This window comes from Dendrobates tinctorius, unplaced genomic scaffold (genome assembly GCF_039654945.1).
Source record: "Dendrobates tinctorius isolate UK_male_01 unplaced genomic scaffold, ASM3965494v1 ptg000107l, whole genome shotgun sequence".
NCBI lineage: Eukaryota > Metazoa > Chordata > Amphibia > Anura > Dendrobatidae > Dendrobates > Dendrobates tinctorius.
Window position 1 is genome coordinate 23,619,551 of NW_027361775.1, and position 24,519 is coordinate 23,644,069.

The following is a 24,519-nucleotide window of genomic DNA, read 5'->3' on the forward strand; positions in this document are numbered from 1 at the left end:
TTTATATCTGATGCACTCTATTATATTTCTGTCCCACAATTTTGTCTTTGAGTGATCCTGTTGTTGACAGTTACCTTTTTGCATCTATATATCTCTGTTTTGGACAATTATAATTATGAGTACTATTTTTATGATGTATTAAATAAAATGTTTGTTTTAATAAAATGGTCTTTTTACTAATGGTATAAACTTCCCTTTTTTTGGTTGAATACATTGTATATAGGAAGTAATTATTAGGCCATATTGTATGGTATACTGAATTTTTCCTTTAGTTGGTTACAGGGTTTGTGAGCTGGCCTCATGGATACTAAAGCCAGGGACACTGACTGGTATCAAGCTTAGACTCAGTCTTTAACCCCTTCACTACCAAGGGTGGTTTGCACGTTAACTACCGGGCCAATTTTTACAATTCTGACCACTGTCCCTTTATGAGGTCATAACTCTGAAACGCTTCCGTGGATCCCGGTGATTCTGACATTGTTTTCTCGTGACATATTGTACTTCATGTTAGTGGTAAAATTTCATTCATATAACTTGCATTTATTTATGAGAAAAATGGAAATTTGGCGAAAATTTTGAAAATTCCGCAATTTTCCAACTTTGAATTTTTATGCCCTTAAATCACAGAGATATGGCACACAAAAATGTTAATAAGTAACATTTGCCACATGTTTACTTTACATCAGCACAATTTTGGAACCAAAATTTTTTATTTGTTAGTAAGATATAAGGGTTAAAAGTTGACCAGCGATCTCTCATTTTTGCAACACCATTTTATTTTTACGGACCACATCACATTTGAAGCCACTTTGAGGGGTCTATATGATAGAAAATACCCAAAAGTGACACCATTCTAAAAACTGCACCCCTTAAGGTGCTTAAAACCACATTCAAGGAGTTTATTAACCCTTCAGGTGCGTCACAGGAATTTTTTGAATATTTAAAAAAAATTAACATTTAACTTTTTTTCACAAAAAAAATTACTTCAGGTTCAATTTTTTTTATTTTACCAAGTGTAACAGGAGAAATTGGACTGCAAAAATTATTGTGCAATTTGTCCTGAGCACGCTGATACCTGATATGTGGGGGGGAACCACTGTTTCGGCGCATGGCAGAGCTCAGAAGGGAAGGAGCGCCGTTTGACTTTTTCAATGCAAAATTGGCTGGAATTCTGATCGGACGCCATGTCGCGTTTGGAGAGCCCCTGATGTACCTAAACAGTGGAAACCCCCCACAAGTGACCCCATTTTTGAAACTAGACCCCCTAAGGAACTTATCTAGATATGTGGTGAGAACTTTGAACCCACAAGGGCTTCACAGAAGTTTATAATGTACAGCGGTACAATTAAAAAATCATATTTTTTCCACAAAATGATCTTTTCACCCCCAATTTTTATTTTCCCAAGGGTAACAAGACCCTAAAAGTTATTGTGCAATTTGTCCTGAGTACGCTGATACCCCATATGTGGGTGTAAATGACTATTTGGGCACATGGCAGAGCTCGGAAGGCAAGCAGCGCCATTTGACTTTTTTGGCTGGAATTGAGATCAGACACCATGTCGCGTTTGGAAAGCCCCTGATGTACCAAAACAGTGGAAACCCCCCACAAATGACCCCATTTTGGAAACTAGACCCCCCAAGGAACTTATCTAGATGTGTGGTGAGAACTTTGAACCCCCAAGTGCTTCACAGAAGTTTATAACGCCCAGGCGTGAAAATAACAAACATTTTCTTTTCCACAAAAATGATATTTTTGCCCCAAAATTTTTATTTTCCTAAGGGCAACAGGAGAAATAGGACACCAAAAGTTGTTTTGCAAATTGTCCTGAGTAGGCTGATACCCCATATGAGGGGGTAAAACACTGTTTGGGTGCATGGCAGAGCTTGAAAGGGAAGGAGCACCATTTGACTTTTTCAACGCAGAATTGGCTGGAATTGAGATCAGATGCCATGTTGCGTTTGGAGAGCACCTGATGTGCGCAAATAGTGGAAACCCCCAATTCTAACCCTAACCCTAACCCTAGCCCTAACCCTAGCGGGAAATAAATACATTTTTTTAATTTTATTATTTTTCCCTAACTAAGGGGGTGATAATGGGGGGTTTGATTTACTATTTATGGCGGTTTTTATGTTTGGCAGCTGTCGCACGCTAAAAGACGCTTTTTATTGCAAAAATAGTTTTTGCATCACCACATATTGAGAGCTATAATTTTTCCATATTTTGACCCACCGAGTCATGTGAGGTCTTATTTTTTGCGGGACGAGTTGACGCTTTTATTGGTATCATGTTCGGGCATGTGACATTTTTTGATCGCTTTTTATTTCGTTTTTTGGGACGCAGAATTTACAAAAACCAGCGTTTCATGAGTTTCTTTTGGGTGGTGCGTTTACGCCGTTCCGGGTGCGGTAAAATTTATAAGGCGGTTTTATTCTTCGGGTCAGTACGGTTACAGCGATACCTCATTTAGGTCGTTTTTTTTATGTTTTGGCGCTTTTATGCAATGAAAACAATTTTATATAAAAAATAATTATTTTTGCATCACTTTATTCTGCGAGCTATAACTTTTTTATTTTTTCGCTGATGATGCTGTATGGTGGCTCGTTTTTTGCGGGACAAGATGACGTTTTCAGCGGTACCATGGATATTTATATGCGTCTTTTTGATCGCGCGTTATTGCACTTTTTGTTCGGCGGTATGATAATAAATCATTATTTTTTGCTTCATTTTTTATTTTTATTTTTTAAGGGGTTCGCTTAAGGGGTTAACTATTGGGACAGTTTTATAGGGCCGGTCGTTACGGACGCGGCGATACCAAATATGTGTACTTTTATTGTTTGGTTTTTTTTTTATTTCCAAAAAATGAATTTATTGGGGAATATTTTTTTTTTTTTTTAATTTATTTGGCGATTTTATTTTTAATTATTTTTACACTTTATTTATTTTTTTTACTCTATTACAATGTCCCAGGGGGGACATCACTGTCCTGTGACAGATCGCTGATCTGTCACATCACAGATCACTGTGACAGATCAGCAATCTGTCACAGGCACTGCCCAGGCTTCCTCATGCCTGCGCTTTGCAGGCACTGAGGAAGCCAGCTTCCTGCAGGCCCCCGGAGGTCCCCGTCGCCATCTTGGATCCGGGGACCTGCAGGAAAGGAGCCCCCCGCAGCGGCGCTGCACATTGCGCTGCTGTGGGGGGCTCAGGGAAGCACGGAGGGAGCCCCCTCCCTGCCGATGCTTCCCTTTAACCCCCGGTACACCGCGATCGCGTTTGATCGCGGTGTGCAAGGGGTTAACGTGTCGGGGGCGGTCCGTGACCGCCCCTGAGACATTGTGCCGGGTGTCAGCTATGATAATTAGCTGACACTCGGCCGCGATCAGCGGCGCTCACCACATGGGCGCCGCTGATCGCGATGATGTAATATTCCGTCCATGGTAATTAGGTCCATGGTCACATGGACGGAATATTACGTCATTTGTAGGTAAGGGGTTAATGGAGATACGGTGCAAAACGGCAGTAGTGAAAGTGGACAAAAGATTATTTTACAAAATTCAATCAAGTTATCTTTTAAAAACACACACCCGTACATGGTGGAACAGAGCATCCTTAGAAAAGTATCTGGCGAAAGGTCTTATACCTAGAGGACTTCGAGTGAGAATCATGCCATCTTTTCCTGTTGATGACAGTATTTTTAATTCGAAATGGGAGGAAATTTGTAATCAATGTTCAAAATCCCTTATGGAACTCCAACAGAAAAAGTTTAGAGAAGTATGATATGGATATTGATAATACGAGAGATAAAAAAACAAAAAAAACAAAAAAAAACAAAAAAAAAACTGACTGTGGTATTGACAGTTGCTGAACTTGAAGATTTGAATAAAGAGATAGATACCCAATTTCAGATTAGGGAGAAGGAAATTCAAAGTATCATTAGAACTAAAATGCTGCAATCATTGTCCCTAGCAAGTGGGAGGAGAGGAGCAGCTGGGTCATGAGTTGAAGAGGGGAAAGACTCAAGCAGGGAAAAGAAACTTCCTGTTACTACATAGAGCTTAGAAGGATTCAGCAAGTCTGTTTTTAACCCTTTCGCGCCCGAGCCTGTTTTTGCCTTCGTGACCAGGCCAATTTTTTCAATTCTGACCAGTGTCACTTTATGTGGCCATAACTCTAGAACGCTTCAACGGATCCTGCTGATTCTGACATTGTTTTCTCATGACATATTGTACTTCAGGATAGTGGTAAAATTTCTTAGATATGAACTGCGCTTATATGTTAAAAAAAAAAAAAAAAAAAAAAAAAAAAATCGAAATTTGGCAAAAATTTTGAAAATTTTGCAATTTTCAAACTTTTAATTTTTATGCCCTTAAATCAGAGAGTGATATCGCACAAAATAGTTAATAAATAACATTTCCCACATGTCTACTTTACATCTGCACAATTTTGGAAACAATTTTTTTTTTTTTAGGAAGTTATACGGGTTAAAAGTTTACCAGCGATTTCTCATTTTTACAACAATTTACAACACCATTTTTTTTTTAGGGACCACCTCACATTTGAAGTGAGTTTGGGGGGTCAATATGACAGAAAATACCCAAAAGTGACACCATTCTAAAAACTGCACCTCTCAATGTACTCAAAACCACATTCAAGAAGTTTATTAACCCTTCAGGTGCTTCACATGAATGAATGGAATGTGGAAGGAAAAAATAAACATTTAACTTTTTTTCACAAACATTTTACTTCAGAACCATTTTTTTTTATTTTCACAAGTGTAAAAACAGAAAATGAACCACAAAATTTTTTGTGCAATTTCTCCCAAATACGCCGATACCCCCGTATGTGGGGCTAAACCACTGTTTGAGCACACGGCAGAGCTCAGAAAGGAAGGAGTGCCGTTTGACTTTTTCAATGCAGAATTGGCTGGAATTGAGATAGGACGCCATGTCGCATTTGGAGAGCCCCTAATGTGCCTAAACAGTGGAAACCCCCACAAGTGACCCCATTTTGGAAACTAGACTCCTTAAAAGAACTTATCTAGATGTGTCGTGAGCACTTTGAACCCCCAAGTGCTTCACAGAAGTTTATAACGTAGAGCCATTAAAATAAAAAATCATTTTTGTTCCACAAACATGATCTTTTAGCCCCCAATTTTTTATTTTCACAAGGGTAACAGGAGAAATTGGACCCCAAAAGTTGTTGTCCAATTTGTCCTGAGTACACTGGTACCCCATATGTGGAAGAAAACTACTGTTTGGGCACACGGTGGGGATCGGAAGGGAAGTAGTGACGTTTTGGAATGCAGACTTTGATGGAATGGTCTGCGGGTGTCATGTCGCGTTTGCAGAGCCCCTGATGTGCCTAAACAGTGGAAATCCTCCACAAGTGACCCCTTTTTGGAAACTAGACCCCCCCAAGGAACTTATCTAGATGTGTGGTGAGCACTTTGAACCCCCAAGTGTTTCACTAAAGTTTATAATGTAGAGCCGTGAAAATAAAAAAAATCATTTTTTTTCCACAAAAATGATCTTTAAGCTCCCAATTTTTATTTTCACAAGGGTAACAGGAGAAATTGGACCCTAAGAGTTGTTGTCCAATTTGTCCTGAGTACGCAGGTACCCCACATGTGGGGGGGGGACCACTGTTTGGGCACACGGTGGGGCTCGGAAGGGAAGTAGTGACGTTCTGGAATGCAGACTTTGATGGAATGGTCTGCGGGCGTCATATTGCATTTACAGAGCCCCTGATGTACCTAAACAGTGGAAACCCCCAATTCGAATTCCAACCCTAACCCCAACACAGCCCTAACCCTAGCCCTAACCCTAGCCCTAACCCTAGCCCTAACCCTAGCCCTAACCCTAGCCCTAACCCTAGCCCTAACCCTAGCCCTAACCCTAGCCCTAGCCCTAACCCTAGCCCTAACCCTAGCCCTAACCCTAGCCCTAACCCTAGCCCTAACCCTAGCCCTAGCCCTAGCCCTAGCCCACCTGCTTTTTTTTTTTTTCTTTACTTTTTTATTTTTGTGTTTTTTATTTTTTGTATTTTTGACTCATAGTAACGCCACTTCTCCTCTGATCTCACACTGGCAGATGATCAGAGGAGAAGCAGCGTTACTATGTGACAAGATCGCTGCCCGGCACATAGTAACGCCACTTCTCCTCTGATCTCACACTGACAGATGAGCAGAGGTGAAGCAGCGTTACTGTGTGACAGGATCGCTGCCTGACACAGCTGTGCCAGGCAGCGATCAGCTGTGCCAGGCAGCGATCTAGTCACACTGTAACGCTGTTTCACCTCTGCTCATCTGTCAGCATGAGCTCAGAGGAGAAGTCGCGTTATAATGAGGGAGATCGCCGGGAAACAAGCAGCTTTCCCAGCGAGCTCTCTCATTGGCTGCTGTGACGCGACGTCATCAGGACCTGAACCAATCAGGTCTCGATGACGTCGGGGGTCCCAGCATGCATTGTGCACCGGGATCCCCGCGTTATAAGGTATGAGGGGGTCCCGGGGGGCACAAAACCGCCGACAGTAGATAAACGTCGGCGCTGCACAAAGCCCAGCAAGCGCCAACGTTTATCTACTGTGGGCGGTCGCGAAGAGGTTAATCACGTGACGTCACAGACGTATTGGAAAAAAAGAATTATCTGGGTAGAAAGGAAAAATGAGCAATTGTAAGTACACAGTGGTGTATAATGTGATGAGTGTAATATATTAAGAGGATAAAAACTTTAATAGGAGTGCTTCCTTAAGCGCCTCAGCTGAATTATGTCAATGATTAGCACTGCGGCTCCTTTCATTCTTAATGAGACTGCTGAAGACACCACTCCCATTAGAATAAATTGACTGGTAACGCTCATGATGGACACCTGTTCCATTCAGCCACAGCTTTTCAGAGTCCAGTTTTTTGGATTGGTTGGGGCCCAAGTGGTCAGACCCTCAGCGATTAGGAAATTATTTTTTATCAAAATAAGGGAGATAACTTTCAAAACGGAGAATGCAGTAGATGGGAGGGCAGCATCCTGTTTCAGAAACTACACAGTATTTACTGACTGGGTCACCCTGGACCTAACGTCCTGGTATGTCTGCTCTGGTTCCAGATTTCCCTTCTCCTGTAGAGGTAGCATCAAGAAGACCAAACATATTCAAATGCAAAGACAGTTTTCTATCACTTCCATTCCTATGTACGTGAAAAAATTTGACTAGGGAATCAAACACCAGTCGCATTATAGTCTGCCGTTCTATCAGACATCAATTCTGGTGCATTCATAGAATCATAGAATCGTAGAGTTGGAAGGGACCTCCAGGGCCATTTAGTCCAACCCCCTGCTCAAAGCAGGATTCGCTAAATCATCCCAGACAGATGTCTGTCCAGCCTCTGTTATTCCACGCAGTCTGGACTTTCTACATACCTGCTTGTAGAATCATCCTCGTCAGAATCAAAGAAGCTAGTGGAGTCCAGCTCACTGCTCATTAGGGTGGACGAGCTTTCGTATCCTCCTGTGTCCCTGCGACTCTCCATCTTAGATGTGCCATTGAGTCTAGGTGCTGCCATAAAAAAAAAAAATAAAATTTGTAAAGGAATAAATATAAAGGAACATTTTGTTTAAAATTAACCCACAAAGCGCATGTTTCATCAAGTAACAACTACAGACATTTGTATGATTTCTAGATGTACACGGAAAAATATTCAGAATTGAGAGTCCTCAGTGGGCGATACCTTTTAATGGCTAACTGAAAAGATGGTAACAAATTGCACATTTGAGACTATTCAGGTCTCTTCATCAGGCATTGACTAATACAAAATCTGAAGAGTCACATATATACATCTTTCCTGTATCTAGATGTACATGGTAATTGCTATTTACACTCAATATTTTTTTTTGGATAATAAAAATACAAAGTGTTTTTCTGGTATGTGCACAAATTATATTAAAACCAATAATTATACCAAGTGCTCAGTTACAGTGGCTTGCAAAATAGGGATATGTATTTTCATAACTTAAAATCAACTATACAAGTAATATGCATGTTTCCTGCTTGTGAAATTTAGCAGTGTCATATTGGTGTTTTTGCTCAGCTGTACAGCTACATGTTATATGAATATTACATGTACAGATGTTAATGACTGATGTAAAAACACCCTTTAGAAATGCAGTTACAGGCTTTTTTTGATCATGTTACATTAGACTAATTTCCTCTGCAGATTCTAGTCAGTCAGTACGTACACTGGTAGTATTTCCAGTCTTTTAGTCTGGGATTTTCACTAAATTTATATATAGCCACCGATCTTTGTTGTTTTAATGTATATTAACCCCTTAGTGACAGCCATTTTGCAGCTTAATGACCAGGCCAATTTTTACAATTCTGACCACTGTTCCTTTATGAGGTTATAACTCTGGAACGCTTAAATGGATCCCGCTGATTCTGAGATTGTTTTTTCGTGACATTTTACTTCATGTTAGTGGTAAAATTTCTTCGATAAGTCTTGTGTTTATTTATGAAAAAAACGGAAATATGGCGAAAATTTTGAAAATGTTGCAATTTTAAAACTTTAAATTTTTATGCCCTTAAAATCAGAGAGATGTGTCACACAAATTTCTTAATAAACAACATTTCCCACATGTCTACTTTACATCACCACAATTTTGGAAGCAAAATTTTGTTTTGTTAGGAAGTTATAAGGGTTAAAATTTGATCAGCAATTTCTCATTTTTACAACAAAATTTACAATTTTTTTTTTAGGGACCACATCATATTTAAAGTCATTTTGAGGGGTGTAAATGACGGAAAATACCCAAAAGTGACCGCATTCTAAAAACTAGACCCCTCAAGGTGCTCAAAACCACATTCAAGAAGTTTATTAACCCTTTAAGTGCTTCACAGGAACTAAACAATGTGGAAGGAAAAAATTAACATTTAACTTTTTTTTTTGAAATTTTTTTACTTCAGAACCAATTTTTTTTATTTTCACAAGTGTTAAAAGAGAAAATCAACCACAAAATTTGTTGTACAATTTCTCCTTAATACGCCGATACCCCATATGTGGGGGTAAACCACTTTTTCAGCACACGGCAGAGCTCGCAAGGGATGGAGCGCCGTTTGACTTTTTCAACGCAGAATAGGCTGGAATTGAGATCGGATGCCATGTTGCGCTCGGAGAGCCCTTAATGTGCATAAACAATGGAAACCTCCAACAAGTGACACCATTTTGGAAACAAGACCCCTTAAGGAACTTATCTAGATGTGTGGTGAGCACTTTGAACCTTCAAGTGCTTCACAGAAGTTTATAACGTAGAGCCGTGAAAATAAGAAATCTATTTTTTTTCCACAACAATGATCTTTTCGCCCCCAAATTTTTATTTTTACAAGGGTAACAGGAGAAATCATACCCCCACAGTTCTTGAGCGATTTGTCCTGAGTACGCTGATACCCCTTATGTTGGGGGGAACCACTGTTGGGCGCATGGGAGAGCTTGGAAGGGAAGGAGTGCCATTTTGGAATGCAAACTTTGATGGAATGGTCTGCGGGCATCATTATGTTTGCAGAGCCCCTGATGGGCCTAAACAGTGGAAACCTCCAAAAAGTGACCCCATTTTGGAAACTAGACCCATTAAGGAACTTATCTAGATGTGTGGTGAGCACTTTGAACCCCCAAGCGCTTCACAGAAGTTTATAAACGCAGAGCCGTGAAAATAAAGAGTCTTGTATTTGCACAAAAGTGATTTAGACCCAATTTTTAGACCCTCAAAGTTGGTAAATAGTGGAAACCCCTCAATTCTTGCTCCAACCCTAACCCCAACACACCCCTGACTCCAATCCAAACCCTAACCTTAATCCCAACCCTAATCCTAGTTCGCCCTAACCCTAATTCTAACCCTAGCCCTAACCCGAGGCCTAGCCCTAACCCTTAACCCTAATCCAACCCTAACCCTTAACCCTAGCCCAACCCTAACCCTAACGGAAAACTGAAAAAAAAGATTTTCTTTATTTCGTTATGTTGGCCTAACTAAGGGGGTGATAAACGGGGGGATTATGTACTATTTGGTTTATTTTGATCACGATGATAGTTTATCATCGTGATCAAAATGGATGAATGGAATCTGCCAGCCAGAGCCGGCAGATTCCCGGCGGGCGCACTGCGCTTGTGCCCGCCATTTTCCCCGGATCCAAGATGGCGGCGCCCACCCGAGGATGTCGGCGGGAAGCAGGACCACCGGGAGGGGACAGAGGACCACGGAGAGGTACCGGGGTGGGGGGGGGGGGGAAAATCGGGGACCCCCTTTCCCTCTCCTCTGATGTGCGATCACATCAGAGGAAAGAGAAATTTAATGCACAATCGCGGCTTTTTTTGCGGTCGCCGTTATAGGGTTAATGGCGATCGCTAAAGCGGGGTCGGTAAAAATCGACCGATTCATGTTCTCTGGGATCTCGGCTACCCCCGGCAGCCGAGACCCCGGAGAAAATCCGACACTGGGGGGCGCTAATCACTTTCTCCACAGCGCCGTGAATTAGCGGTGCTGTGGTTTTAGTACCCTTAATTAACGCCATTAAAAGGAGTATCGACGGTCGCTAAGGGGTTAAATTATATTTATTATTGTAGTGCCATTTATTCCTTGGCACTTTACATGTGAGGAGGGGTATACATAATACAAGTAGAGTAATCTTAAACAATACAAGTCACGACTGGTACAGGATGAGAGAGGACTCTGCCCACGAGGGCTCACAATCTACAAATAAAATCAATTGTTTAGAGGCGAGGCAGCATGGACTCTTGATTCTCTGTTTTGTTAACATTTGATTTTTCTTATTTGTGAAGCAAAAAACAATCTGACAAAATAACCGAAACATTAATTGTGCATAATTATTCACCCATCTAAAGTCAGTACTTTATAGAGCCTCCTTTTGCGGCAATTACAGCTGCTATCCCCTTTGGATGAGTGTCTATGGGATGCCACTGGGATTTTCACCCATTCCTCAAGGCAAAACTGCTCAAGCTCCTTCAGTTAGATCAGGGGTGTGGAATCTTTTTTCTGCCAAGGGCCATTTGGATATTTATACCATCCTTCGGGGGCCGTACAAACTCCGCCCACAAAGTACATCCCGACTCTGGCACTGGAGTCAGGACGTAATCTTTCATTGCATACCTTTCAGTGTTCAGTAGTGAACACTGCGTGTGTGTGTTAACAGAGCAAGAAGAAATTAATGAGATTGTGGCAATCAAAATACAGCTCGCTGCCCAAGAATGCTGTCCCTGAGAATCTGCTCGGGGGCCTGATAAAAGGTCATCAAGGGCCGTAAAGGGCCCTGAGGTTCCCCACCCCTGAGTTAGATGGTTGCAATCTTCAAGTGTTGTTGCAAGGTGAACCTCCATCGCAGTCTCAAATCACAGTCAAAACAGGTTTTGCTCAAAAATATCCCTGTATTCCGCACCATCCATCTTCCCCTCGACTCAGATCATTTTTCCTGTCACTGCTGGTGTTCTTAGGTGATGAACAGTTTTGGTTTGGCGTCAGACATAGCGTTTACCTTGGTGGCCAAAAAAAGCTCAATTTTGGCTTCATCTGACCACAGCACCTTCCTCCATATATCTGGAGAGTGTTACAAATTGTAATTAAAGGCATTTAATTCCATACTCTTCCATAAAGGCCGCTCCTATGGAGTGTACGGCTTATTGTGGTCATATGGACAGATACTCCTGTCTCTGCTTGTGAGCTCCGCAGCTCTTTCAGGATTACCTATGGTCTCTGTGCTGCCTCTGTAATTAATGCCCTCCTTGCCCTGGCTGAGAGTTTTGGTGGTCGACCCTCTCTTGGCAGGTTTGTTTAGGTATTATGTTCTTTTCATTTGAGGATAATGAATTTTGCTCCGAAGGGGGGTGTGGAGGAGGGTTTTGAATCAGAGATTGGGATGTTAATTTTTAATTTTCTATTTTTTAAATAACACAACCAAGACTTCTACCTCAACAATTTTTTTCGAGTTGTTTAAAAATCTCCTTGGTTTTCATGGGGGTGTGTTGTAAAGCCTCTGTGGCCTTTCAGAAAAGGTGTGTATGTGTATACTGACAGACCATGTGACACTTAGATTGCACACAGGTGGACTTCCTGTCACTAAACATGTGACTTATGAAGGTAATTCATTGCATCAGACATTTTTAGGGACTTCAGGTGAAAACATATGCATATGCCAATATTAAGTAATTTGATCCCATAAATTTAATGTATTTATATTTTTCTCACTTCACCAACTTAGACTATTTAGTGCTGAACGGCTGATGCATCACACACAAATCGGATTACAAAAATATTTAAGAACAGTTTATAATGTAACAAAATACCGTATATACTCGAATATAAGCGGAGATTTTCAGCCCATTTTTTTGGGCTGAAAGTCCCCCTCTCTGCTTATATTCGAGTCATATACCTGGGGGTGGGCGGGGGAGGGGGAGCGGGGGTGTCACAGATCATACTTACCCCGGCTCGGTCTCTGCAGCCCCCCGCTTCTCCACGGTCTCCCTTCCTTCAGCGGTCACATGGTACTGCTCATTAAACTCATGAATATGCGCATATTTATGAGTTTACTGAGCGGTACCATGTGACCGCTGAAGGCAGGAAGGGAGCCGTGGGAGAATGGAGCTGCAGAGACCGAGCCAGCACGGGGTAAGTATAGGCTATATTCACCTGTCCCCGGTCCATCGGTGCTTGCTGCTGTCTGATGTGTCGGCTTGTCAGTGACATTCAGGCAGCAGAGTGTGCGGTGACGTGGTTAGTGTGCACCGTGCCCTCTGCTGCCTGAACGTCACTGACAGATGACGTGGCGGCCGGCGAACAGCGATGGATGCAGGACAGGTGAATGTCTCAGGTGCCGGGTCCTGAGGCAGCAGTGACACCGGCACCTGGCACCCAGCGACGGAGAGGTGAGTATGTCTTTTTTTATTTTTATTTGCAGCAGCGACAACATATGGTGGCATAATATATGGAGCAGCATAATATATGGAGCAGCATATGGGGGCATAATCTATGGAGCAGCTTATTCTATGGAGCATCTTATGGGGCAGCATATGGGGCATATTATTCTAGGGAGCATCTTATGGGGCCATTAACCTTTGTGCAGCATTATATGGGGTGTATTTTGTATGGAGCATCTTATGGGGCCCATCATGAACTGTATGGCGCATTATATGGGGCTCCTGATTCAATATGACTATTCAAAAACATTTATCCTACTGATATCTCAATTTTACTTTTATTGGTATCCATTTTTATATTTGAAATTTACCAGTAGCTGCTGCATTTTCGACCCTAGGCTTATACTCGAGTCAATAAGTTTTCCCAGTTTTTTGTGGCAAAATTAGGGGGGTTGGCTTATACTTGGGTCAGCTTATACTCGAGTATATACGGTAGGTAAAAAGCCAAGGCGGGTGAATACGTTTGCATTGTAAATGTCTACATCTGCAGAAGGGATCTGTCAGGAGAAAGACTTCACATTAAACCATACTTTTATACAAAGCAATTTTTATTTAAATGGGAATCTATCAACAGGTTCTTGCCACCTAATCTGGGAGCAGTATGATGTAGAGAAAGTGAGCCAGATTCCAGCAATGTGTCACCTAATAGGCTTCTTGCTGTAATGTATGTGTATATATATATTACATACACACATTATATATCTATATATATATTAAAGAAAAAAAAAAATCAAAAAACACTTGTGAAAATAAAAAAAAATTGGTTCTGAAGTAAATTTTTTGCAAAAAAAAGTTAAATGTTAATTTTTTCCTTCCACATTGATTTCGTTCCTGTGAAGCACTTAAAGGGTTAATAAACTTCTTGAATGTGGTTTTGAGCACCTTGAGGGGTCTAGTTTTTAGAATGGTGCCACTTTTGGGTATTTTATGTCATGTACACCCCTCAAAATGACTTTAAATATGATGTGGTCCCTAAAAAAAAAAAATGGTTTTGTAATTTTGTTGTAAAAATGAGAAATCGCTGGTCAACTTTTAACTCTTATAACTTCCTAACAAAAAAAAATATGTTGCTTCCAAAATTATGGTGATGTAAAGTAGACATGTGGGAAATGTTATTTATTAAGAAATTTGTGTGACACATCTCTCTGATTTAAGGGCATAAAAATGTAAAGTTTTAAAATAGCAAAATTTTCGCCATATTTCCGTTTTTTTTTCATAAATAAACAAGACTTATCGAAGAAATTTTATCACTAACATGAAGTACAATATGTCACGAAAAAAACAATCTCAGAATCAGCGGGATCCATTAAAGCGTTCCAGAGTTATAACCTCATAAAGGGACAGTGGTCAGAATTGTAAAAATTGGCCTGGTCATTAAGCTGCAAACTGGCTCGGTCACTAAGGGGTTAAAAAAAAAATGGAGTTGTAAAAATGAGAAATCGCTGGTCAACTTTTAACCCATATATATGATATACAGCATTCTATTATGCTGTAGATAAGCCCCCGATTCTACCTGAAAGATAAGAAAAATAAATTATATTCACCCAGGGGCGGTCCTGTCTGATGGGTGTCGCAGGTCCGGCGCCTCCCATCTTCTAACGATCGTCGCCTTTTCTGCTTGCTTCATGACTCCCCAGCATCGTGCTCCTGCGTACTTATCTGCCCTGTTGAGGACAGACCAAAGTACTGCGGGTGCACAGGCGCTGCGCCTTTCGGACTTTTCCCAGCGCCTGTGCACTTCAGTACTTTGCTCTGCCCTTAACAGGGCAGATAAGTACACCTGCGCAGGAGCGCGATGCCGGGGAGTCATGACGTAAGCAGGAGGGTGGCGATCATAAGAAGATGGGAGGCGCTGAACCTGCGACACCCATCAGACTGGACCCATGGAAAGCAATGAGCAACTTCAAAAAAGCAGCAAACAACGCAAGTATCAGGCTTTGCTGCGTTTTTGGTGCAAAAATGTAATCCCGACTATCAGCATGCACACGAGACAAAAAAAAAAAAAAAAGCAAAAAATATGAAGCAAAACCTTTTAGTAAGCAGCTCCTTTTACTGCTGAGAGCAGGTTTGGCCTGCAGAAAAAAAAAAAAAACGCAGCAAAACCGCAAAGCCTATAACAGTATTAGGCTATATGCGCACGTTGAGTATTTGATTTGCTTGCAGAAATTTCTCCAAGGTTTCTGCATCTCTTGGCAAGAAAAAGGCTACATTTTTGTATGCGCTTTTTCCAGCAAAGAATGCTTTTTTGAGCTAAATATTTAAAAAAAAAAAAAAAAAAAAAAAAAAAAAAAAAAAAGTTGTATGATGTAATTTCTTGGTTTAGCACCACCTTTTTCATGCTGATTCAGTAGCATCAGAATAATGGGTTTAGGGCTTGGTGTCAGCAGCTGTCATTGACACCAAGCCCTAAGCTTAGTAGTGAAAAGGTGTGAGCCCGACACCCTCACTACCAAGCCAATAAGTAACATTGTCTCCAGCCTATGTAGGAGCATTAACAGAAGGAATGTACATAGGCTGTAACCAGACAGACAACTGTTAGGCCTCTTTCACACATCCGGTTTTCGCAGTCAGGCGAGATCCAGCATGTGTGTTAAAACGGATCCTTTTTTTACCGCCGGATGCGTTTCTCATAGATCATAACATGCGCCGGATCGCGCCGCATGTGCCAGCGTTTGTTCCGTTTTTTGCCGGATCCGACGAAAACATGGTGTCCGGCGGCCGGACAGAACGCATGCTGTAACTTTTTTTGTCCGGCGTAAAAAGCCGGACAAGCGTGGATGCGGCGCTCCCGGCACTGTCACAACGAAAGCGAATGAGGACTTCCGGCCGCCGGATCAGTCTTTCACCTGATCCAGCCACCGCTTTCCGGCATTTTCCCTTTGCGCATGCCCGGATCTCTCTCTCCTTACCCCGTTCAGCACTGCGCGACTTCGTTTCATCCTCACTGCGACTCATCATGCCCATAACAGAGCGCCGGACCTTCAGACGCATCTCTCTCCGATGCATCCGTTCTGGGCCGCTTCCGGCACTCCGGCTTTTCGCCGCACGCCGCCGGAAGAGCAAAAACGGATGTGTGAAAGTAGCCTTAAAGGGAATCTGTCACCCCTTTTTTGAGATATCATATAATGATATCATTCACTTCTGTGTCACATAAGGATTCTCTTAGTACTTCTGCTTCCCCCTGACCCCGCACCTTTTGTGCATAAATACCTTTTTTATATCGGTTCAGATATATGCAAACTGCCACGGTCCGGCGGGTGGGGCTTATTCACCTGCTCCCCCCCCTCCCTGTCTTGCTCTACGCATTTCTTCCTGCGTAGAGCAAGACAGGGAGGGGGGGGGGCAGTTGAATAAGCCCCGTCCATCGGACCGGACCGTGGCAGTTTACATACATCTGAACAGATATAAAAAAATAAATAAAAAAAAAAAGGTATTTATGCACGAAAGGTGCGGGGTCAGGGGGAGGCAAAAGTACTATGAGAATCCTTATGTGACACACAATTGAATGATATCATTATATGATCTCAAAAAAAGGGGTGACAGATTCCCTTTAATTTAAATGAAAAAAAGTTACATGGGCTCCCGCGTAATTTTAATAACCAGCAGATGGAAAGCAGATGGCTGAGGGCTGTTAGCCTCTTTCACACATCAGGTTTTCGCCGTCAGGCGCGATCCGGCTCTTTTGACAAAAACCGGATCCGGCGAAATGCAATGCCGGATCCGGTTTTCCCCCCATTGACTTGCATTAGCGCCAGATGGCCATGCGTTTCGTCCGGTTTTCACCGGATCCGGCAATGTGTCGCAATCCGGCGTCTGGAAAAAACGGCTACTGTAACGTTTTTTTGTCTCCGGCAAAAAAGCCAGACCCGGCGCGTCCGGCTTTTTCACATAATGAAAGTCTATGAGCGCCGCAATGTGCCTGATCCGGCGGCCGGATCCGTTTTTTTTGGGTCTGAGCATGCTCAGTAGCTCTGCCCACAGCACACATATATAAAACCATGACAGTGGGACCCTCAGCCACACCCAACATGCCACCCAAGACAGGAACCAGCCGCAGGAGAAGGCAGGAGACAACTGCACCACCACCACCACCCCAAATGGAGCAAAGCGACCATGCAGAACAACCGGAGGGGAGTCCACCAGCAGATGACAGACTAATTATCAAATTCCCCATTCCTCAAAACTAGGGCCATGGAATATCAAGATATTCATTGGCCCTTTGTTTCTCTTTATTCAACAGCCGCCCAAGAGATGCAGCAGCAGCGGCAGCACTGGCAGCAGCAGCACCACCCACAGGAGTGGAGTCTGGCCAGCAGGAGGACACCACATCTTCTTCTGCGAGCCCTCCCTCGCATCGTCAGCGTTTGACGGTAAGTTTTTATTTCCAAAATCCATCATCTCTGTAATATATGTCTATTCATTGGCTTTTATTTCAAAACAGGAATCACAAGCTGAAGAGGAGCTCCCAGAAGAAGGAGGAAGGGGTGGACAGACACCTGGAGTGGGCTCACAATTGGTAAGTTTTTTTTCATCAAACGCAGAAACACAACATCACACTACACACAACACATAGAAAACAATGTACTGCAGACATCACACAGCAAACAAATATGCCAACATCCAAACACAATTTTTTTTCTTTTCTTCTCTAGTCTTCCCAATCTGGTGCTCGGCCAAGAGGTCCTCGCAGTGCCTCCCAGGGTCGTCGGCGACAGCAACGCGGCGGTCACCAGCGTGTAAGTATAATATTTAAGTTAAATTTTGGTACACTTTATTTCATGTCTTAAAGTGTGGTGCCTAATTTTGCTATTTTTCTTTTACTTTAACAGCCTTCACAGCGTGCTCCCGACTCGGACGGTGAGGATGGAGGAATAGATGTGGACCACCTCATCGATCTCGTCAGAGAAAGGGAGCCGCTATGGAATATGGCTGACCGCGGCCATGCTGACCTGAAAGTTACCCGCCGGCTCTGGTAGGAAATCTGTTCGCTCCTTGTGGACCGCTGGGAGGACTTCGATGCTCGGGCCCAGATTAAAGAGCGTAAGTATATACAGTACCGGTTGCTTGATGTAAACCAGTGTTTCCCAAACTCCAGTCCTCGTGGTCCCCACGGATCATGTGTTCAGGATTTCTATTTACTATGGAAATCATGAAAACATGACTCCTGGGGACCACGAGGACTGGAGTTTGGGAAACACTGATGTTGTATACTAACCACTTTGTCCTTTCTCGTTTCAGGGGAGAGAATTGTGAAGCGGAGGCGGTCTGTGAGGGATCGTTTCAAGAAGCAGTTCAATAAAGAGATGCGGTCCCCGAGTGGATCTGGAGGACGCAGGAGCAAGTACAAGTACGCACGAGCCCTGTCGTTCCTCCGGGATACAATGGTCACCAGAAGGTAAATATTACACACCACGTGTAAAAAAAAAAAAAAAAAATGTTTAGATGTAAAAAATTTTTCAGCCAGGGCCATGCCACTATTTTAATTGTTTTTTTTTTCCTCTAATCCACAGCACGGTAAGCAGCACTCGGGAGCTTGCACGGTTGGACCCTTCTGAGGCGATCCCTGAGGAGACCGGCACCGAGGGACACTTCGACCGCCCCGGTACATCTGCACCTTCCCAGCCTTCCCACACATTAGACCCATCTGTCCCATCCACCAGCGCAGGAGCATCATGGCCGACATTACATGGAGCTGCTGGTGAGGAGATCGCTTTCCCTTTACCCAACCCTTCTGCCCCTGCCACCTCTAGTACACCAGCGGGTACTGGGCGGCAGCGGCAGAGGGGTCAGGAAAAGACTTATGCGCCAGAGTTCTTGCATCTGAATGCATCTTTCCAGAACTGTCTAAAAGTCTTGTCAGAGCAAATCTCCGCAGGCTTTCAGCAGATCAACTCCAGCATTCTGGAGGTGAAGACACTTCTGCAAACTGCATTCAGAAGCAAGATCTTCGCCAAACCACACCTTTTTCAGGTCTGTTGTGGAGCGCATGGAAACGCTCTCTCCTAGCCAGCAGATGCATGTAATGCATTCGTGCCACGGTGCTCTCCAGCACGTTACCTCCCAACCTCCTCCTCCCACCCCAGTAGTTCCTCCACCTGCACCCCCTCCAGCCACTTTCCCTCCTCCCCCTCCTATTACATACCAGCCACCTCCCCAGTACCAGCAACCTCCCCATTACCAGACATCTCCCCACTTCCAGCAACCTGCCCCGTACCAAACTCCTTCCCCGTACCATTTTCCATCCACATCATCTGCTCCTACAGTCCCTGCCCAACCCTCCACTCCACCACCTCTTCTACCTCCCACATGTCCACACCTTCACCTCTAACTGTTCCTTCCCCACCACAATCCCAGTCCTCTCTCCACACTCCCAGTGTCGGTGTCCCGCAGCCCCTCCAGCAGTATTTCCACCCCACACTACACAAATTTATAAAAATGTGTGTATTTAAATAAATGATCAATTTTATGGTTTCAAAGGTTTATTAAAAAAGGTTATTTAAATTTCAAAAAAAAGTTTTTTACAAAAAAATTTTTCAATAAAAGATTTAATTATTGTTTTACACTGGTTGTCTCATTTCTTTCTACGGTGAAATATGGTAAAAAAAAGGTTAAATACAGGGTATTTAAAAGGTAAAAAGGTTTTCAAAACCAGGTATATAACTGTGGGTAAAAGGTAAATAAATTTTACCTTTTTGCCACAGTTGTGTTTCTGGTTGTGTTTGAAGCAAAGTATTTCACCTAAAAAGTTGTGTATCTTGTTGGTGATTTCCTAACAATGTACACAACTTTTGTTAAAAGGTGAAATACTTTGCATAAAACACAACCAGGTACACACCTGTGGCCTAAAGGTAAAAATAGTTAAACCATGACAAGATAGCCAACTTTGGTTGGCAAAGGTATATACTGTTGGTACAGAAGGTACACAAGTTTGGTTAGGGCACAAATCTTTCACACTCTGTCATCCTGCCAGTCTATTCTGCCTTGAGGTGACAAACTATTGTGCAAAATTGTCTCTCATTACTGAAACCATCACAGAACTTCTAGTGGTAATGTTCTGGTAATCTTGTAAGGTGGTTTCTTCAGAGGTGTCCTGAATGGAAATGGGTTCCTTGCAGATAACAAAATTGTGGAGTACCACGCAAGCTTTGATCACCTCATCAACAGTTTCTGTCTTGAGGTTGATCACAGTCAATAGGACCCGCCATTTGGCTGTCAGAATACCAAAGGTACATTCAACCATTCTTCTTGCTCTTGTGAGGCGGTAATTAAAAACGCGTTTTGTTCTTGACAATCCTCTGCTACCGTACGGTTTCAAAAGGTGTTCTGACAGCTGGAAGGCTTCATCCCCTACACAGACAAATGGCATAGGTGGACCAGATGTTTGCGGCAGCAGTCTAGGGGATGGGAACTGGAAGGTGTTTCCATACAGTTTACGCCCCATGGCAGACAGTTTGAAAACTTGAGAGTCATTTGAGCGGCCATAGGCCCCAATATCAACCGCAATAAATTTGTATTCCGCGTCAGCGATGGCCATGAGGACAATTGAAAAATATTTCTTGTAATTGAAATATTCCTGTCCCGACCCTGCTGGCTTTACAATGCAGATGTTTCCCGTCCACAGCGCCCAAGCAGTTCGGAAACTGACATATCTGTAGAAACTTTTCTGAAATTTCAATCCACCTCTCTGTTGTGGGCTCTGGTAAAAACTCTTCAGCTAAGGAGTCCCACAGTGCACGGCATGTGTGCTTCACTATTACAGATATGGTGGAAATCCCGAGTCTGTACTGGAAATGCAGTGACGAAAGGGAATCTCCAGTTGCAAGAAATCTGTGGGGAATTAAAAAACAATTAGTTTAAAATAACAGCATTACATACCAAAACTCAGCTATAACACTTGGAGATACAAACTACCACCAACAAGATTGCAGTGAAAGTGTGCTCTGATGCGAGCATATCCAATAAATGTGGCTTACCTTAAAGTCACCATCAGACGCTCTGCGGGTGAAACAGAGAAGCGGCAATAGGTGTCCGATTTTCTTATGGAGGTGTGCAATGCGCTCCACCAAGTAATCAAAATTCTCCATTTTCATCCGAAAATATCCAAAAAATTTCTCTGGGTTTCGTCTGAGGTCCATGCATAGTGTAGAATAGACCCCACGCGTCATTCTCTTGGCTGTGATGGGGTGGATCCACAAACGTCGTCTACGATGCCTGATGCGCTGCTGTCTCGCTCTCTCCTTCTCCAGATCACCCTCAAACGATTCGCCTGTGCTGTAAAATCCGCCAAATTCTTCAAAATATTTCCAATCACAAAATCCATCTTCGGCAGTCACTTGCTCTTCTCTCCAACCTGCACTTTCTCCTCTACAACCTGTCAAAGAAGGGCTGTAGGAACACGGTATATTTAGTTTTTCAGTAGCCAATCCCGTTCGGAAGGCCACAAGGGGCGTTTTTAAAAACTGGATCCAGAGTAATCCGTCGAACGAAAACCGGATGAGACAGATCCGGTTTTGGCTGTCATGCGCAAGACGGATCCGGCAGAAAACCGGATCCGTCACATCCGGTTTTACAAAACATTTGCCGGGTCCGGCGCTCCGGCACCGGCGCTCCGGCACGACACCGGAACGCGCCTGACGGCGAAAACCTGACGTGTGAAAGTAGCCTTAGACTTTACACGGGGACTAAAAAAATAAAAAAAAAAATCAAACCAGCAAAGCCTAGCCATAGCTGCGGGTTGATATTAATAGTCTAGGAAGGGGCCATGGATATTGGCTCCTCCCAGACTAAAAACATCAGCTTTTAGCCGCCACAGAAAAAGCACATCTAAAAGATGCGCCAAATCTGTGCTTAGCCTTCTTCTTCCCACTTGCCCTGTAGCAGAGGCAAGTGGGTTTCATATTTGTGGGGCTGATGTCACCTTTGTATTGTCAGGTGACATGAAGCCCACAGGTGAGTAATGGAGAGACGTCCATAAGACACTTGGCCATTAGTAACCCCATAGTGATATTGTCTAAAAAAAACACACCCAGAATAAAGTCCTTTATTTGAAATAATGACAGACTCCTTTAATAATCTTAATTATACCATATTTATCAAAGGCCTAAATCCACCAAAGCCAACGTCTCCTGCAACAAAAATAAAATCATAAACTACAATATTCCTCACCTGTCCAAAAGATGATGATCCATAATGTCCCACAACGATCCTGACCACTGAGAGCAGTCACATCAGTGATGTGACTGCTCTCAAAGACAGCCGGCGATACACTGACAGGTGATAATCACTCCCGCAGAGTGTCACTGAGCTGTCGTAAAGGAGGTCACCGGAGTTCATGAGCCGATCAGCTCCGGTGATCTCCCTTACGGCACCACTGCTGCATGGGAAAGTTCTCACGCAGTGGTGCTGTAAGTGAGAACACCGGAGCTGATGAACTCTGACGATTTTTCACGGAAGCTCAGTGATACACTGACAGGAAGTAATCACTCCAGCAGTGCATCGCCGGCGGCCGGGTAGAGCTGTCACATCTCTCGATGTGACTGTTCTACACGTGAGATCACCGTGGGACACTGATTACCTGGACTACGGGACAGGTGAGTATATGGTGGTTTATTATTTTACATTATTTCTAGGAGAAAAGAGCATCAAGGAATGGGGGTTAGGTGAGTAGAATGGGTTTTGTATTTGAATATGTAATTATTTTTTAAAAAAAATTTTTTAAAACTGAACACAGGCGCCGGCAGATGAGATTACGTCTCCCATCAGCGGCACCGGCTGTTACTGTCATCAGTGACAGCAGACATAACCTGATGGGTGTCCGTTTGGGACCCAGAGACTTTGCCACTATTCACACTAGGTAGGTTTTAACCGTTAGTGTAGTTACTGTCTCAAATGACTACACCTTGTCGTGGTGGGACAGCTTTATACTTTTTTGATCAAAATAGTGTTTACCAAGTACCCTATGTTATTTAATGCACTTGCTTTTTTACTTATTTAATTTCATTAGGGTATATACACACTTTTTTTTCCTTGGGTTTGATAACCTGATGGGAGTAGTCGTCTCATCAGCAGGTGAAAGTCACAGCTGTGGCGTCACGCTGACATCCTACAGCATGACCCCGCAGCGCTCTGACCGACTGTCTTACCGGCAGTAGTATTATCGCTGATAAGAACTACCATGCTGGTGTTTTCCACGCTGTAACACAGAAGACAGTGTGGGAAACACTAGAGGAAGCTGGTGTAAACAGAAAACAAAAACTCAGCAAATCAGCACACATCTTTACGCCTGCGTTTTTGCTGCGGATTTGACTGATTCAATTGAAGTCTATGGGTGCAGAAACGCAAAAAACAATTAACATGCTGCAAAAAAAAAAAAACTGCAAATACGCACAGAAATTTACTGATCATGTGCAAAACACTTCAGCATTCTCATTGAATTACCTTGCATAAGAATTCCATTGTGTTTTTGGACCATTTCCGTGGGGGGGAAAAAACGCAGCAAAAACGCATTGTGTGCACATAGCCGTATAGTTATCCCAAAAATATAAGCGCAAGGCAAGAGCATGCGCATGTTTGAAAAGGGGCTTTTGCACACGTTGCAGATTTGGTGTGTTTTTGCCATGCAGATTTGGTAGCAAAACCTGAAGCAATCATGCCAGCAAAGTGAATGAGAAACCTGAAGTGTCATGCACATGTTGCTTATTTGTGACTTGTAGAGTTGGTGCAGAAAATAATCTACAGCATGTCAATTCTCTGTGCGTTTTTGCCATTGGAGTGAAGTTAATGGTGAAAAACAATCAGTCAAAAGTGCAGGGCAAAAATGCATAAAAAAAAAAAAAAAAAAAAAAAAAAAAAGGAGGCAAAAACGAGCTTCTTTCGCAGCTGAGTTTTTTTTCCTACCAAGAGATACAGACATTTCTGTATCCATTTACTCAACGTGTGCACATAGAGTAAATGCTGTTTTCAGGCTTTACTCAGCCCGACCAGACCATGTTGAGCTAAAGAATACGGCTACTGTATACCGTATAAAAATATACGTACCGTATATACTCGCGTATAATCCGAGATTTTCAGCCTATTTTGGGGGCTGAAAGTCCCCCTCTTGGCTTATACGCGAGTCATATACCGGGGGTCGGCGACCATATTCACCTCTCCTGGCATGTCTCTTGCAGCCCCCCGTGCTTATTCCATCTTCTCGGCGCAGTTCTTCCTACTTTCAGGGGTCACGTGGTGCTGCTCATTACATATGCGCGTCGCTCTGCTGTCTTGCTTCCTCTGGCAGTGACGTTCAGGTCAGAGGGCGCCATGACGTAGTTAGCAGGCGCCCTCTGCCTGAAGTCACTGCAGAGCCGGCAATGCTGAGGAGCAGCAGTGACAAGGTGAGTATATAATTTTTTTTTTTTGTTTCTTTAATTGAGGCAGCAGCATTGTAAGGGGCCACTAATCACCGTGCAGCATTACAAGTGGCCACTAATCACTGTGCAGCATTACAAGGGGCCACTAATCACTGTGCAGCATTATTAGGCATATTTTTGTATGGAGCATCTTATGGAACCCA

The 24,519-nt window shown here is 43.1% G+C and overlaps 1 protein-coding gene across 2 annotated transcripts in view; it reads right to left on the bottom strand.

The window, feature by feature from the left end:
* Positions 1-24,519, bottom strand: part of DVL3 (dishevelled segment polarity protein 3) — a 155,212-nt gene that overhangs the window by 37,379 nt on the left and 93,314 nt on the right. For both annotated transcript variants that reach the window (XM_073589264.1, XM_073589266.1), the window contains exon 5: positions 7,411-7,546. In XM_073589264.1, coding sequence (XP_073445365.1) covers positions 7,411-7,546 — 136 coding nt within the window. The remainder of the gene's footprint in view (positions 1-7,410; positions 7,547-24,519) is intronic.